At 41.7% G+C, this 17,010-nt stretch overlaps 1 protein-coding gene across 1 annotated transcript in view; it reads left to right on the top strand.

Annotated features, from left to right (window-relative positions):
• The window catches only part of TDRD7 (tudor domain containing 7), a 187,311-nt gene that overhangs the window by 46,081 nt on the left and 124,220 nt on the right, over positions 1–17,010 (top strand). The window contains exons 3-5 of the mRNA XM_088461286.1: positions 2,010–2,151; positions 9,432–9,639; positions 11,532–11,617. Of these exons, the coding sequence (XP_088317412.1) occupies positions 2,010–2,151; positions 9,432–9,639; positions 11,532–11,617 (436 nt within the window). The remainder of the gene's footprint in view (positions 1–2,009; positions 2,152–9,431; positions 9,640–11,531; positions 11,618–17,010) is intronic.

Here is a 17,010-nt window from a genome sequence, read left to right as displayed (position 1 = left end):
TTCAGAAAGGGTGTGTTTATACTGACAGTTCATGTGACACTTAGATTTCACACAGGTGGATTTCATTTCACTAATCATGTGACTTATGAAGGTAATTGGTTGCACCAGAACTTTTGAGGGGCTTCATAGCAAAGGGGGTGATTTCATATGCACATGCCAATTTTTCAGAATTTTATTTATAAAGATTCTTTTTTTAAATATATTTTTCTCGTTTCACTTCACCAAATTGTACTAATTTGTACAGATCCATCACAGAAATTTTAGATTAAAAAAAATAAATAAATTAAAGGTAGATTTGTAACAAAAAAGGGAAAAAGCCAAGGGGGTGAATACTTTTGCAAGGCACTATTTGTACACAAGATTGTTTTATAAATTACCAGCACTGTAACTAGCAGTGTGTGACTGTAAATAGATTATCATGTATGTCATTTCTTCTTGTTTTCCTGTGTAATTTACCCCTATTGGAAATATAGGGCGGTATTCCATTAGTTTCACGTCTGCGATAAAGTTCCGCTTGCCGGAATTTTCGTCTACATCACGTCTGTTGGATGCGGAAACTTATCGAGCGCGTCCCAGCTATTAGCCGTATTCAATTGACCCACTAGGTCAGAGCAGGCAAAAAGTGGTGTCAGAATCAGCAAAATCAGCCTGAACCCCCCCACAAAGATGCACAAACTTTGGGGATCAATGTAGTAGTGCTGGAATAGTCCTAATAAAACAGTTTGGGGTACTTAAGTAGCCTCTAATTAGCGTCTTCACACAAGTGGTGAAGAATGGCATTAAGCAGTATTTTTTTGAGAAAATAAGTAGTCTTTTGGGGTACCTGAAAATGGGTGCTAGCATATTTTTAATGTCTCTAAAGTGAAGTTTTAATAAAAGTGAAATTCTTCTATCATAAAAGCACCTGCAAGCCCAAAAACACTTGGCCCCTTCATAGAGCACCCCCAGAACCTTATTTTGCTAGGTTTTGAAGTTGTCCCCCCACTTTTTCACCCACAAAAAAAATTTTTTTTGGGGGGTGTTAAGTTTTTTTTCAGGAATTTTTTTACGCGTTTGTCCTTTGAGGGGCTGCCCCAAGGGTTCTGAGTAGAGATGTACGGGTTTCGGTTTTACTCGCATATGTTCAGATCTAAAAAAAACGCATTTTATCAGCTATCACGTGTTTTGGATAGCCAATAAAATAAATCCAAACTAACAAGAACTTGCGATAATTTTGGCAAAAAGAACCGAGTAAAACCGAACCCGCACATCTCTAGTTCTGAGTGGTTTCCCCACCTTTGCACCCCACAACAAAAATTTTGCATACTCAAAAAGCGGGTGGAATTGAGTACGGAGAAGTTTTCGCCACGCTAAAAGACTCAATCGGCGATACTTTTTCACTGATCTCGGCTTTTCGCGTCTAATTGAATGCGGCCCTAAATCTTTTCCTTCTATTAAGATAGATCTACAAAAGCAATTTTTAGTCATGTGGTAATCCGGAAGCAGATCTCATGTTTCTGTAACCAATTAATTCCTGTAGGACCAGCTACACATGTAGCTGGCTCCATAGTTATCTTATTGGTACAGATGGTGCAATTTGTTTAATGTGGCTAATGCTGGGTACACACTTGTCGATATGTCGCTTGTCGATCCAAATCAATGATATATCGGTACTGCATCAGCGGATGTTGTCTGTGAACGACGTTGTTCAGAGACATCAGCTGAGCCCTGCAGCACAGCCAATGCCGATATATCACACACACATCTACGTGTGTATAGGCAACCCGCCGACTGCCTGTACACTTGCTGCATGAACTGCTGATAACACAATTAGGCAGGCAAATTTAAATGCCCGCCCTGTTGTGATGTCGGGCCAGACATATTGAGCGGCCAATTGGTAACGACAGAATGGCCATTTAAGTGTTAACCTAGCATAACTTCAAACGATCACATGACTAAATAGCTCTAGCCTAAAAGCTTATTGGGAATAGTTTAATGCAACTTTATTCAAAATCTTTTACTGTTATCAGGTTACATGCCATGCTGTTGTCTGCAAGGAAACGGCCCAGATCGCTGAGCTTGTGGCACGCCAAAGAAGCTCAAAGAAGAAAACCGGTGGCCAAGTAAACTGCCAGATGCGGTTGAAATATTCTTCCCCCATTACTCATATTGGTAATGCAACTTAAGCTATATTTGTGGCCTGTGTAAATTAAATTAAATGTAATTGTGACTAGCAGTAACTGCATTTGCTTAAATATAATTAATTTTTACAATGTTTTCAAAGTAGACCCTATTGGAGCTCTAATTTTTTGTTTTCTAGTAGGCTCCAGGTCTCTTAATTAGTAAAGTTTTATATTTAAGATATCATACTGTGCCATAAATAATACTGATTAGCTTTAGTTATCATTTAGAAACATGACTTCAAACTCATTATATGTGTGTAGCATCTTTAATCCGCTCATACATGGTTGTTAAATAAATGTAAGAAAGTGCATTGAATACATTATATTAAGTGCTTTTAACACTGATCATCCAAAAACGAGAAGGCAAATGAATGGGGATGTTTGTGCACTTTTTGGGAAACCTTTGCAATTTCAACTTTGCAATATAATGCAGTTTTATGGAATTAATTTTGAAGTTCTCTGGACACTATGCAATAGGCTTTGAAAACACACTTTAAAACCATTTAAAATCAAGGACAAGGTTTGCATTTGTTTTTCCACACCTACGATACCTAAGCACACAGATGTAAATATATATTTTGTGTGGCTGACATTAAAGAAAGCACTTATTTTAACATAAAAATATGCTACAGCTCCACATCCATAGAAAACATTACATATTGTCTTCATGTTTCTGAAATGAATACTGGTATATGTACATAAGTGGATGGCACATTAGGTTCACTATCGGAGAGCACCTGCATTTAACCTGCTTAATGTGGAGAGGAGTGCTACCTACTCTGTGTAAAATAAATGTGTGTGTGTGTATGTATGTATGTATGTATATATATATATATATATATATATATATATATATATATATATATATATAATTGTGTGTGTGTGTGTGTGTGTATGTGTATATATATATATATATATGTATATATATATATATATATATATATATATATATATATATATATATATATTATTTATAAATAACCAGGTAAATCAATGATGGCACTCAGCGTCCTGTAACCACAACAAGGTGTTCTTTATTCTAGCGTTTCGGGCACCATGCCCGTTATCAGGGATAAAGTCATACTGACAATACACCAACATAAATATTCCACCGCATTAAGCAATCAGCCTCCTCAGTGTACTCACCTGGGCCACCGGCGTTGCCCGCCCATCCACTGTCACGCGGCGCGCATCGTGGCTTCAGTGACGTCAAAGCGCCGCAGTGTCCAGGGGAGGACGCATTGACCCTCCCACGTAACCATAACAACCTATAAACAATACAAAGTACAAAATTTAAAAGCATGTGAACACATATGCCATATGGCAAGTGAGCGTTCTACGCTACAAATAGGAGTCATGAATGGTAATAAACAATGCATTTAGTAACCATGAGTCAAGAATGATAATATACAATGCATAACAATCGTATTATGTCCTCACAAAGATAATACAAATAATCCTGACCAGTCATCATTATTATATACCTTGGTTATATATCGAGGTATAGTGATAAAATTGTAAAGCACATAAATAGTAAAATCCATGGACATGACAATACTGAAACTAAACGTACTATAAAGAATGACACAATCCTAAGAAACACTGGAGCTCCAATGATTCATTAAGCCCCTTGTTGGCCAAAGTGTCGAGTCTGTCAGAGCTGCGGGAACCGCCCAATCACTAAAGCTGGCCATACACTGTACAATTATCGGGGCGATCCGCCTGATATCGGCGGATCGCCCCGATAATTGTAGCGTGTGGGGGGGCGACCGAGGGTTAAATATTGTTCGGACGGGCATGCTGGATTGTCCAGCATGCTTGTCCGATGCGATATTTCCCGGTAAACTTTCGGCCGCATCGGGCAGTATATGCGCGGCCGACAGACAGACATTTCCTGTGTTCCTTCCTATGGAAGAAACGGGGAAATGTCTCCTCCCCCGGGGGCGGAGCGCGGATGTCGGGCTATACACTGTGAGAGAAATCTCAGTGTATGCCGGCGACATCTGCGGCTGGCAGGCTGCCAGATAAAATGTCTGTCGGTCTGACAGACATTTTTGTCTGGCCGTGTATGCCCAGCATTAGGAGGAACAAGCAGCTTCTACTGCAACAGTATAACAAAGGTATTCCACCTCACTCAATTAGAACAAGAAACAAATTTTATATTCAGATTCATTAGTGAATGTTCAAATGCATACTGTGCATTTGAATATTCACTTATGAATCTGAATATAATTTCTTTTAAATCCTCCTATTAATGGTATGAAAAGATAGATTTGCTTATTTTATTTGTATAATTTTTTTTTGTTTGTTTAATTACAAAATTAATCCAGAGGTTCCCAAATGGGCTCCTCAAGGCTCCCCAATAGTTCAGGTTTTAGAGCTATCCATGGCTGAGCACAGGTGGTTAAATCAAATTGGCTAAGGTACTAATTAAGTCACCTGTGCTCAACCATGGATATCTCTAAAACCTGAATTGTTGGGGAGCCTTGAGGACCGCATTTGGGAACCTCTGGATTCATCAATAAATGACTTTGTTGGGATATTAAATCATGTATATAATATACAAAGGTACATTAGCGCAGTGCAATGTTTTCTTGTTCTAAGCATAGCGTTGTCCAAAACGTCGTAGTATGCTGAAGCATTAAGATTACCCTTCACTGGAGATAAGGGTCCTATCCCAAACCCTGAAAAACAGCCCCATACCATTATCCCTCCTCCACCAAACTTCACCGATTGCACAATGCAATCAGGCAGGTAATGGTCTCCCAGCATCCGCCAAACCCAGACTCACCCTTCTGACTGCCAAACAGAGAAGCGTGATTCCTCACTCCACAGAACACGTTTTCACTGCTCCACAGTCCAGTGTCTGTGTGCTTTACACCACTCCATCCGACGCTGGGCAATGGACTTGGTGATGTGAGGCTTGCATGTAGCTCCTCGGCCATGGAAACCCATTCTATTAAGCTCCCGCTGCACAGTTTTTGTGCTTACATTAATGCCAGTGGAAGTTTGGAACTCTTCAGGTATGGAATCAGCAGAGCGTTGACGACTTTTATGCACATGCTCCTTAGCCGTCATTAACCCCGTTCTGTGAGTTTACGTGGTCTTCAGCTTCGTGGCTGAGTTGCTGCTGTTCCTAAATGCTTCCAATTTCTAATAATCTCACTTACAGTTGACTGTGGAATATCCAGCAGGGATGACATTTTACAAACAGTCTTATTGCAAAGGTGGCATCCTATCACAGTACCACGTTTGAAGTCACTGAGCTCTTCAGAACTAACCATTTTGTTTGCAAATGGAGACTGCATGGCTAGGTGCTTGATATTATACACCTGTGACAACGGGTCTGATTGAAACACTTCTATTCAATAGTGAACAGGTGTCCATATAGCATCACACCAGACAAAATAATGCAGAATGTTCATATTAGATATTAATATGACTTTACATCACCACCTGCCTTAATGACAGCTCGGATTTTTCAAGGCATGCGATCAGTATGACTCTGGATCACATTCATATCGCATTACACCCATTCCATGACCAAGTGGTCCTTCAATGCAGCCAGATTTAGAGGGTGTTTGTTTCTTCTTCACAGCCCGTTCCAACATGTCCCAAATTTTCTCAATAATATTGAGATCTGGTGAATTGGAGGGCCACATCAGATGAGGCACATCAGTCTGGTGCTCTGCAAACCAACCCTGCACAATCGTAGCGCACTGAATTGCACAGTTATCATCCCGAAACAATGGATCCACGACATGGTATTCGTCTTTTCGAAACTGGACAAATGCCAAAACCGCATTCCCCAACAATGTCACATAGTCCACTGCTTTCATACAATTGGACACCTCAACCAAGGGTCGAGCTCCAGCACTCGAAATACACCTCCAAAACATGATACTTCTACCTCCTTTCTGCAAAGCTCGTTGGACAGAGTCTGGTTGGGATGCTTCGCTAGCCCTCCTCAAGGCTCTGGAGCAGGCATCATTGGAATATAAGCAAAATCTGGATTGATCAGACCATATGATGCATCTCCACTGTTCAAGTGACGATGCTGTTTGGCCCATGTCAGACGCTGTTTTTTTGGATGGTTGTTAACCTGGGACGCACCCGGGCTATACGACTGAAATTCGTAACCCATGCAGTTTGCGCCAAAGTGTTCGTTCTGATACTGTTTGGCTGGGTCCAGCATTGTGCTGTTGGAGTAGTTCCTGAGGCGTTTGGAACCGATTGGTGATTGCTAGGTGCCCTAAATGCCTGTGGTCCCGATTTGTCATGATTGACTTTCGGCCACTGTTCCGCCACTGAGATTATTGGTGTCCGTGCTTCTTCTACTGTAGATGGATGCTGCTCGCTGTCTTCGAGGGCACACCAACAAATGCCGCCACCTCCTCTAGGCTATGGCCATGCTCTCGGCCAAAACCAATGGCTCCCTTTTGCCACTCGGTCACGCCATGTGTAGGACCCATGGTTCCAGCTGAAAAAGAAACAATATCTCATCAAATTCGCATTGAATCAATACTTCAGACATTTACAATGATCATCCAATAGTTTGTGTCACCATCTACACTCATGTTCACGTCTTGCCTAGTTGAACTTATACCACCTTGTCTTGCTACATTCCATATTGTTTTGTCAGGTTTGCGTGTATATATATATATATATATATATATATATATATATATATATATATATATATATATATATATATATATATATATATATTAGAGAGAGAGAGAATTATTATTGTTATTATTATTATTATTATTATTATTATTATTAAAATATAGTAGGGCATTTTACGTCAACACTCTATTGTAACCTCAAATGGCAAAGCGTTTAGGATTAGGATAATTTCACCAACTAAAGATAGTGTTACATTTTTGCTATACCCAAATGATACAATGATACAAAACTACCATAAAAGATAAAGTGGTAAACAATGTTTTTATATATTGGTGATCATGGACGGACAGATTTGGGATCCCTATGCGAATCTGGATATTTCTCATAATTCAGGGCTTGGAGGAGAAGGCGTTCTCTTTGTGGCAGCAGAGAGCTCTGTAATGAGCTTTCTGCTCTGACTGCGATCATCAAATTGATTTCCCAGAATACCATGTGCATGGTCTGGAATTCCGGTGCACCATATCTAAATTTGCCCAGAGGGATATTGACAATAGACCAGTTCCTCTGATCAATCTGGCTCAGACACAGAGGCGTACCATCAGTACCCCTCTGAGCAAATGCAGAGATTAGCCAGGAGTGAGATGCAGAGGAGGATTGAGGTAGGGATAAGAAAATATATGTTGTGGATTGAGGAGTGTAATATTTGGCTGGGTACACATTGGAATAATGTGCAAACCACACAATGGTCTTTCAGATTTCCCTTCATCCTAAAACAAACTATGCAATCTTCCAAACTACTTCACGCTATATCATGTCTGAGCATTGTATAAAATTTATCTTTTCACCTGTACACACTATGCAAGAGGTTCCTAAACAGTCCTCAAGGTTCCCCAACAGTTCAGGTATTAGAGATATCCATGGCTGAGCACAGGTGACTTAAGTATTTCAGTTAATTTGATTTAACACCTGTGCTCAGCCATGGATATCTCTAAAACCTGAACTGTTGGGGAGCCTTGAGGACAGCGTTTGGAGACCCTCTGCACTATGCAATCATCGTGTAGATCACTGGCAGTACAGATGATGTCTTCAGAGAAAAAATTGGACCAATATATCTTATGATCTTCCGGTTGAGCTTACACTACACAAATTTGCTCTACATCGTTAAAGATAGATGAGAAGATGCATGGGGAGATTCAATGAACGACGCACATGACCGCGCGATTGTATGTACACATTAGACCTTATGGACGATATGTTCCAATTCGCTTTAAAATTACACAAATCGTCCAATATTGTCTGTGTACCCCACCTTTATAAATTGAAAAATAAAATTACTTGTGGGGGCTTTTTGTATTGTCTGCTGATTTTTGGCAGGTAATATATAAAAATGTTTTAACTTTTTTGTCTGGCTCATAAATGCTTGTTTCTGAAATATTTCAATCCTCCCTTTAGCCTAGAGGCAGACAATCTGCACCCTACAGCTGTTACCGGCATAGAAGGCACATCATGCTTTTAGATACGAAGCTCCTCAACAGCTGTAGAGCTGCAGGTTACCTATATCTGCTGTAGCCTTAAAATAGGAGGACTTTCGAATAGCATATCCATGGTTTATTAACTGCAACAATCTAGTTGTTTTCATTTAATTAAGCCAATAAATTAATTTTGGGTGTGGTAATTGAATTTCAAAACTTCCCCCAAAGGTTTATGACCTGGCTTTCAGTCTGTTAATTGGCAGGTCCTCTGATGTCTACCATGTACCTGCTGCTGATCATGTGTACTCTACTTGTTTGTGGTTAACATACTGCCTCTCTGAAAAACAGCAATAGCGAAAATGCGCACAGTACATTGGGAGACAGCCAGATATCCTGAATACCAGATTTAAGGTACGAGGTTGAAGGTAGAACAGTCCACCTAAAACTGAGTTTTCAGTTATATGTGGAATTGCTCTTTAAACCTATGACTCACCATCCAATGGGGAACTCCAGGCTTCATAATAGCTATAGATGAACACAATGCTTGCCTTTGCTCTACAGCAGGGATTCTCAACTTCAGTTTTTAAGTACCACCAACAGGTCATGTTTTGTGGATTTCTTTAATTGTGCAGATGTGAGGACATCTATGTTGACCTGTTGGGAAAACTTGAAGGTTAAGGTGGAATACCCCCTGCTCTACAGTATTTATTAGAAGTATGTTACATTGTTGACCTTTTTACCTTCTCGTGTTATTTGAACAATACAATAATTAAACACTACCCTTCACCCTCCCTTTTTTTTAATCAATCAGTCAAACAGAATGGAACATTTCAGAACTTGCTGACTTTTAGTTCAAGATGAAAAGTACCCTCTTATCACTATGAACTTTTTATATTTTGAAGCATTCTACAGAAAATATTTGTGGATATGTACTACCTTGCTGAAATGTCATGGAATGGCTATGAAACATCAGCTAGCATTTCATCAACTGATTAGTTGTTACATGAACTGTCAAATTGCTGTATGGCTCCAATTTACTGTTTGATAGAGTTATATAATCAGAATGTAACTGCTTTTTTTGGCACTTAAGAAACAAATGTTCGTTTTTAGATATTAATTTTTAAGGAAACCAACAAATGCATATTTTGTGTTTATTTTTTATTTAAAGGAACACCTAAAGCAATGCTTAGAAAGCCAGGTTTCGCACCACAGCAAGACAGGGTTATACGGAGATCTATACCCCAAGTTTCAAGGGCAAAGGGTACTGTTTGGAGTGGCCGTCCGTCAATAGACCCACCTAATGTACATATTGCACCAATGTACGGGTCAGGACTTGTTAGGGAAGTACCAATGCAGAGGCCCCCACCAATTACCAGGTGAGAACATACATTAGTTTCTAGAATATGCACATTTTATTTCTCTGTTTAACATGTTGGGCCAATCTCCTAATTTTTAAATCACACCCTCCTCCCACCCATAAAGGTCCTTTTTGTTTGTGCTACCTGTATATTTAAATTGATTTCTGAGACTGGTAAAACTGTAATTAACATGTCGACTGAGTTTTTTTATTTTTTATTATTCATTCATTTGAGGAATTTTATTTAGCTCTGAGAGGTTTCTATAGGGATTAATTTATTGGTAGAAATATTGACGCATTATAGAGGTTGCTTATTTTGCACAGAGGGCCTGATTCAGACCCTCTTGTGAGCGCTATGCGCTCGCAAGCGGGTCGATGGTGGCCCAGTGCGCATGCGCACGACAGAGCCGGCTCCGTCGTGCGCATGCGCGAGACCCAGGTAGCGACGGGCAATCCGATGCTCCGGGTCTCGTACCAAAGGGGGCGTGCTGTCGATGTTGAGTGACAGCATGCCCCCTTTGGTGGCCGGGGGCGTGGCTGCCCAGACGGAGGTGTTCCCATGGGAACGCCTACTGTCTGGGTCCGGCCCCACTGACATCACAAGTGATGTCAGTGGGAGTGCGTTCGGCTTTGTTAGAGCCGAAAGCACTCTAGGGCTTGTGGCAACGAGACCCTACCACAAGGGTCTCGTCGCAAGCCCGATGGTCGCGATGGTCTTGACCATCGCGACCATCTTCCTGGCCGCTCGCTATAGCTGTGGGTGGTCAACTACAGCTATGCGAGTGGCCAGGAGGCCGCTCTAAAAAAACAAAACAGAAGGCCGGCCCTGATTCAGAGCAAGCGCTCTGTCAGAGCGTCCGGCTCTGAATCAGGCCCAGAGTACTGCCCTTCCTTGGTGAGAGCTTTTATTTTCATTTTGTTAGACAAAACCTTGACGACTTCAATAGACTAGAACCCCTTTTTAAAATACAGAGCTCCCTCTTTGTAACTACTGGTTATGCAACACAACTGATGCTTCCTGCCAGAAATGCAATATTCTCTGCACTAAATTAGTTTAAAATAGTTGATATTTGGTAACCTGTTTTTTTTTTTTTTTTTTTGTGTGTTGTTTTTATAAAGTCACCCTCACTATAACAGCACTTTTGGTATTTACTTTAAACTGGCATAAGGAATGAGCAATGTGACACTGTTGGCTTTTCCTATTTTTTTCCTGATATGTTAATTTAGAAAAAGTCAATTTCAATGTGGACAATTGTATTAAATGATACCTTATCTATGGATCTAACAAATGTGAGTTGAATTCATTTTGGGGACGTTTTGAATAAAATCTGCCTAGTTGAACGTTTTCATAGCAGTATCAGGTTATGATATTCCTGCTGCCGTTGGTGTTCCTGTGTCTGGTGCGCTACAGAGATCATGGATGCTTCAGTAGCACTTTTGTTAATACTTGTTACATAGATTCCTTTTATTTTTTAGCTGATGCATGTCTAACAGGAGACCAGTTTGGCATGCACATTTGCTTAAATCATCTTTTTTTCACTTTTGTGTTTGTCACATCAGATAGTAATGACTGTCATGTGTTTTTATTGTTGATTTGTGCAGTAATCCCCGTGGAAAATTTGTGACTATCTGTCACTTAGCATTGAAATAAAATGAATGTAAGCTGTTTGCACATCCATTCCCTGGTAAACACCGTTTTAGATTTTAATGGGTCAACAGAATATTACAAATGAATTACAAAGGTTTTTTTCAAAGCAGCATATTTTTCTTCATAATACTGTGTTCTGGAAACTGATATTTCTTCCTGTTGTGGCTAATTGGTTTGTGTTCTGCAAGCAAAAAATTGTGCATTGTGTAAAGTATACTTGATTTTAATGAGCAATGTAACCTTTGTATTTCTGCCTCTGACAGGCCTGTAAGGAAAGTAACTCTTCCACCCCGATTCCAGAAAGAAGTGAACCAACATATGCTTCCACAGACTACAATGGATTCTAACGGTAGGTTGCCAGCAAATTATTGATTCTTTTATCCCAATATATTTTATCTTAAACTGGATGTCTATTCCTGATGCTAAATTCATGGCTTTGTAATATAAAATACATTTATAATAAAACTCTAATACAGGCAACAACATTGTGACTCGTATGGAGCGTACACACTGTCAGATTTGTCAGATGAACGACTGAACGATTTGAACGATTGAACGATTTTTGACTGCATTAAAATGAATGGAATCGTCCAAGTCTGACTGCAAACCCATCAGATGTCAGATATCGTTATCTGACAAACGGGAACGCGCATCGTTGATCGTCCATCGTTCAGGCATGTCAGATATGAACGATTTTCCTTCAGATATGAACGACTGAACGATTTTTAAATCGTTATCGTCCATATCTGAAGAAAAAATCTGACCGTATGTATGCACCATTAGCCACATCTCATTATCCACATTACTCTGCAGCTGCTGCACAACCAGTTCTGTTATTTTGTCAAAGGGGGAAATGTATCAAGTCTCTGAAGAGTGATAAAGTTGCTCATAGCAACTAATCAGCTTCTTACTAGAATTTATTAAGTACACTAGCATTGTTTCTTGATGTTGCCTGTGTTTTTTTTTTTTCATCTCTATTCTCTCTTCAGGGACTCCTCTCCATTTTTTTTTTCCTCCATCTCTCCCTTCTACATCTAATTCTATTTCTATTTTTCTGAAACACTTCCCCCTCTCCTTATTTCTATTCTTTTTCTATTCCCCACTTCTTTCTATCCCACTACACCTCATTTTCCTCTTCTTTCTATTTACCATTACTTTGTCTTGTTGTTTTCCACCTCACTCTCTTGTTCCTCTGCTTCTCACTCTTCTCCCCCTTCCCCCAGTCTATTTGTGAAGAGAGACGGTGCTATATGTGGGCACAGCTGAAAGTGGGAAAATGCTGATAGTTCTAGTTAAAGGGGATTCCTTTCCGTGAGCAACAGCCTGCAGCACTGAAGTACAGAAGCCCCAGTCACACCCGCAGCTAATGAGCACAGTGCCGGGGGAGCAGTGTTGAGTAGAGTTCGTAGGGACCGTCGACTGCTACGTTGCATGTGGCAGGCTGGGACCCACAGCAAATCCATCCAGTTTGGTAGCGGAGGGCGGCAGACGTTTATATGGGGGATTTGCAGCCGCATGTTAATAAAGCTTGGTGGCAGATACGTTGGACCAAACGTGCACAGCTCGCTTCTGCCGCCTATGCAATGCCTAAATTTCTATTAGGATCTGATTTTATACATCTAGATTCTGTAAAATGAAAGGTAAAAGCTGGTTGCTATATGCAACTTTGGCACTTGTCCACTCTTAAATAGGCCTTCTACATCTTTGTCCACTCTTAAATAGGCCTGATACATCTCTTCTAAAGTGTTTTACAGAAAAAATAATAGTGGATTGTGAAACTCCTCACTTTCTCTCGCATTAGATATTTCATAAGTGAAATTAATGATTATAGATCTGACAGCTTGTTTTAGCTGTAAAGATAATCTCAGACTGTAAGCCATATGTAATGGTGGGCCCAGATGTAATGGTGGGGGATCTCCAGAAATCATTCTGGCACCTCCACAACTACTGGCTGGTAAGTGGATGTAAGTGTCCTCATGTGGCCTAGAGGTGCATCAGAAGGATTTGTGAAGGTCCCCCACAATTACATCTGAGCCCTTTATGGACTGAGAGGGTTCGATCCAATTAGGTGCAAAGAGGGCGAGTTGATGTTGCAACAGCATAAAAAAGCAACGGCACCGCAATTTGCAGATGGGGCTGCAAACAGAAATGTGCCAGGCTGGTGATACCGCAAGTGTGGCATACAGCTGCACTTTCTTGTGTCGCAAGTAGCTCACGCCTAATTGCATCAAGCAGTAAAATAGAGGTGGAGATGTCAGGATGCTCCAATACATGCTGTCTGTCTGTGCTGGTGTGGCTGTTCTTAGGCAGAAGTGAAGAACCCAGCTATGATAGAGGGGTCTACTTGGTCAAGATCCCTGGATCAGGTTATTTCTGAATTGACACGGCTTGCTTTGGATCTACTGTTACGTGCGGGCGAAAAATGGGCATTGTCACGAGAAAAGTGGGCATGCGCACAATGTCTATTCACAGGTGGTGAGTGCTGCACCATAATTACCCCCCCATCCCCAGGACACTGTGGCCCAAGGGCGGGGACGGCACCTGGCAGGTTGTTTAAGTGCAGAGCGCAATCTGCCTTTTTGAAACCGGGGCCGGGCTCGGCACCCCGCTAAAACAGCCTATTGGGAATGCTAGGATCTTTTAAATGACAAGGTTTCTGGAGGCTCCCATTGCTTCTGAAATGTACAAGCTTTAGCAGTGGGCTCAGGTTTACCTTACTGACATTGTGTTCTGTATTCTCTCAGTAAGAGGAAAAGTTTCTAGATGAATCCGATCCAGATAATTTTACCTCCTGTGAAGGCAAATCCGTTAGAGTTTAGGAAATTGGCGAACTGGCTATGTCAGGCAGTCAGTCAGGCTGTGGAAGACTTGGATGTACTACAAGCTTCACCAGTGGATATCTTCAAGAAGAAGAAATTTCCCAATCTTGTGGTTTATCTTTTATTGGCTGTTGATTTAGCTATCAGGAACAACCCAAGTCCACCATTCTTCCCATTCTAGGAGCAGCCTATCTTGAGGTTGCTCATGGACCGAAAATTCTGAAAACATTTTAAAGTACATTTATGCGACCTACAGAATAGAGGGTTTAGAGGTTGTCCAGTATCTAAGCAAACTATAGCCAGATGGATCTGGTCCACCATTCAATAGGCTTTTTCTGATAAGTGCCCGGTCCCAGACTGAATTCCTGCTCATATCAGCTAGTCCTTCTGGGTCTAAAACTGTATTACTCGATATCAAAATCGACTGAACTCGGGGCCTGATCCATTATGGATCACTATTGCTAAAGTGTACGCAGACAGCCTGAGGCACCACTGCAATCAAACTGCGAACACACAGACCACGGAAAGCCATCGCAAAGTGATTGACATGCAGTGGGCGTTTGGGTGTGGTGACGGGGGAGTGGTCGGAGAAACGGAGGCGTCTGTCCATTTGAACGCCGTTGCATCGGCGTGCATAAATTAGCCACTGCGATTGCATATGCAGCCTGAGGGGCTGGTGGTACTCGATGTTACCTCTGTTTATGGAGATTTGCAAGGTATTACGGATGTGAGATAGCGGTAGTGGGAGGCATTGGGCGTCTCTATGCTGGCAGTGCGACGGCATTGAGATTGCAATTATTGGCATATTTTCTCCTTCATCCACTAGGGGACACTGGAGGCTAAAGACAGTGGGGTATAGACGGTGCTAAGTGGAGCTGGGCACTTTACATTTTAAGTGGTGTGACTAGCTCCTCCCCCTCTATACTCCCCTACAAGCCTCAGTCTAAGTTTGTGCCCAAGCGGAGCTGGATGTGTAAACCCTCTTCAGGGTTTTTTAATTGAAAGAGCGCTGCTGCTTTGAAATAAGAAGATACATTGAAGACAGACAGGCAGTAGCTGCACTGCCTGTCTGCAACGATGGAGCCGAGGGGACCCGCTCGCAAGTGCATACACTTCGCCTGGGGCCCCCGACTGCTTAGATCTGTCTACTATACAGGGGATTCCACATGCTGCTGCGTGAGGCGCGCATAGCGGCCCCCATCAGTTACACCGCCACTGGCAGCATAAGCAGCTTGGTGAGTAGAACCCGAGTAGCGGGTAGCCAGGTTTTCATATTACAAGGCAGTGTATATTGCAGCAGACTGCTCCGACTAGCAGAGCAGCAAGAAAGCACAGCATGGATATCAGAGCCACTGTGGCTACTGCATATCCCCGGACGCTGCACTCGGCTGTAAAAAAAACAGTGTTAATTTGTACAGTCATTCCCATAGACTGGCAGAGAGCAGCGTCCTGTATGTATCCATAATAGGCAGCGCTGTGCTGACACTCACTGCCGTTCATGGACCCGGGCAGCCCCCCGGTCAAGCTTCCTTTTCTGCTCAATAAGAAAAAGATCAAGCCTTAAACACTATGAGGAATGCTAGTACCGGACTGAACCCACCCTAGCGTGGTTAGAGCATGCAGAGGGTGATCAGTATATGTGTATAGAGCGCTCATCACTAAGATTGAGCGCCATAGCGAGTGGCGGAGCTTAGCTCCGGAGTCCTGCTTCTCCCTATCAGCAGCCCCAGTGCTTCTTTGGAAGTGTTGGCAGCCATTACACGGAGAGACCCTGTGTGCAGAATTATTAAAAGCCTGCTGCATAGAATTGATAACCTAATCCTGGACTGTAAGTACACAGCGGGGTTTAGGCAAGGCAGGAGAGCATTTAAGTATATGTGAACACTTCTTTCAATGCCTAGCGTTTTCTGGCAATACTAGGAGCACTATTAGGTCAAGTGTGGCTTTCTCCTGCCTCTCTATATCCCAGTTCTTATTTTGACCTTTTCACTACACTTTACTGTTGTGTGTGGGGGGGTCTATATGTATCATGTCGTCTCTATGATTATTTACCTGCAAATATTGTGCATACACCCTATTGTGTAGTGCGGATGGTGTGGTGATTGGCGTTGCTGCATCGCAGCGCTGGGGGTTCGGTTGCCTCTGCAGTTCTGGCTGAGAGGAGTTTGTATGTTCTACTATATACGGCCACACCTCCCTGTATACACCCTGGGAATACCAGGTGTTGTAGGCTTTTGCATCCTCTACAATTTTATTCAGAGATGGCAGGGTGCAGATTACACTAACAAAGCAACCGAGCTTTGGACTATTTGCTGACTGCCCTTAAGGAGGTTATCCCGATAGCGTAACATATACGAGAAGCGGCTCCTTCCTTGGCGTCCATGTACATTTGCTTATACGTCTCCATGAGGTGATTTGCGGCGTAGAGCGCTGTGGATTACATAGTGACTTCTGTATGCTGAGTTGAAGGTTTCTCGGAAAAGTAGACTCTAGGGGGTATATTTAATGAAGTGAGTTTTAAAAGTGATGTTGCCCATAGCAACCAATAAGATTCTACTTAACATTTAACTAGCACCTTCTAGAACAGTGTTTCCCAACCTCTGTGCTCTAGGCATACTAACAGTCCAGGTTTTAGTTATATCTATGCTTCAGCACAGATGGTTAAATAAAAATAACTGAGGTACTAATTAAGACACCTGTGCTCAAGTATGACTATCCTTAAAACCTGGACTGTGGTTGGGAACTCCTGTTCTAGAAGATAAGTTATAATCTGATTGGTTGCTATGGGCAACATCACTTTTAAAACTCACTTCTAAAAATATTCACTTTAGTAAATTTACCCCTAGAAGTATAACCTTAGCTTAAAACTATGGCTCTTTCCCGTACCACTGAAGGGTGTCAGATGTGAAAGAGGCTTTAATTT

Source organism: Taudactylus pleione, unplaced genomic scaffold (assembly GCF_031769625.1).
Source record: "Taudactylus pleione unplaced genomic scaffold, aTauple2 ptg001032l, whole genome shotgun sequence".
In the NCBI taxonomy this organism is placed as follows: domain Eukaryota; kingdom Metazoa; phylum Chordata; class Amphibia; order Anura; family Myobatrachidae; genus Taudactylus; species Taudactylus pleione.
The sequence above is the reverse complement of the archived record's forward strand: the minus strand, read 5'-3'. Positions and strand labels throughout refer to the sequence as shown.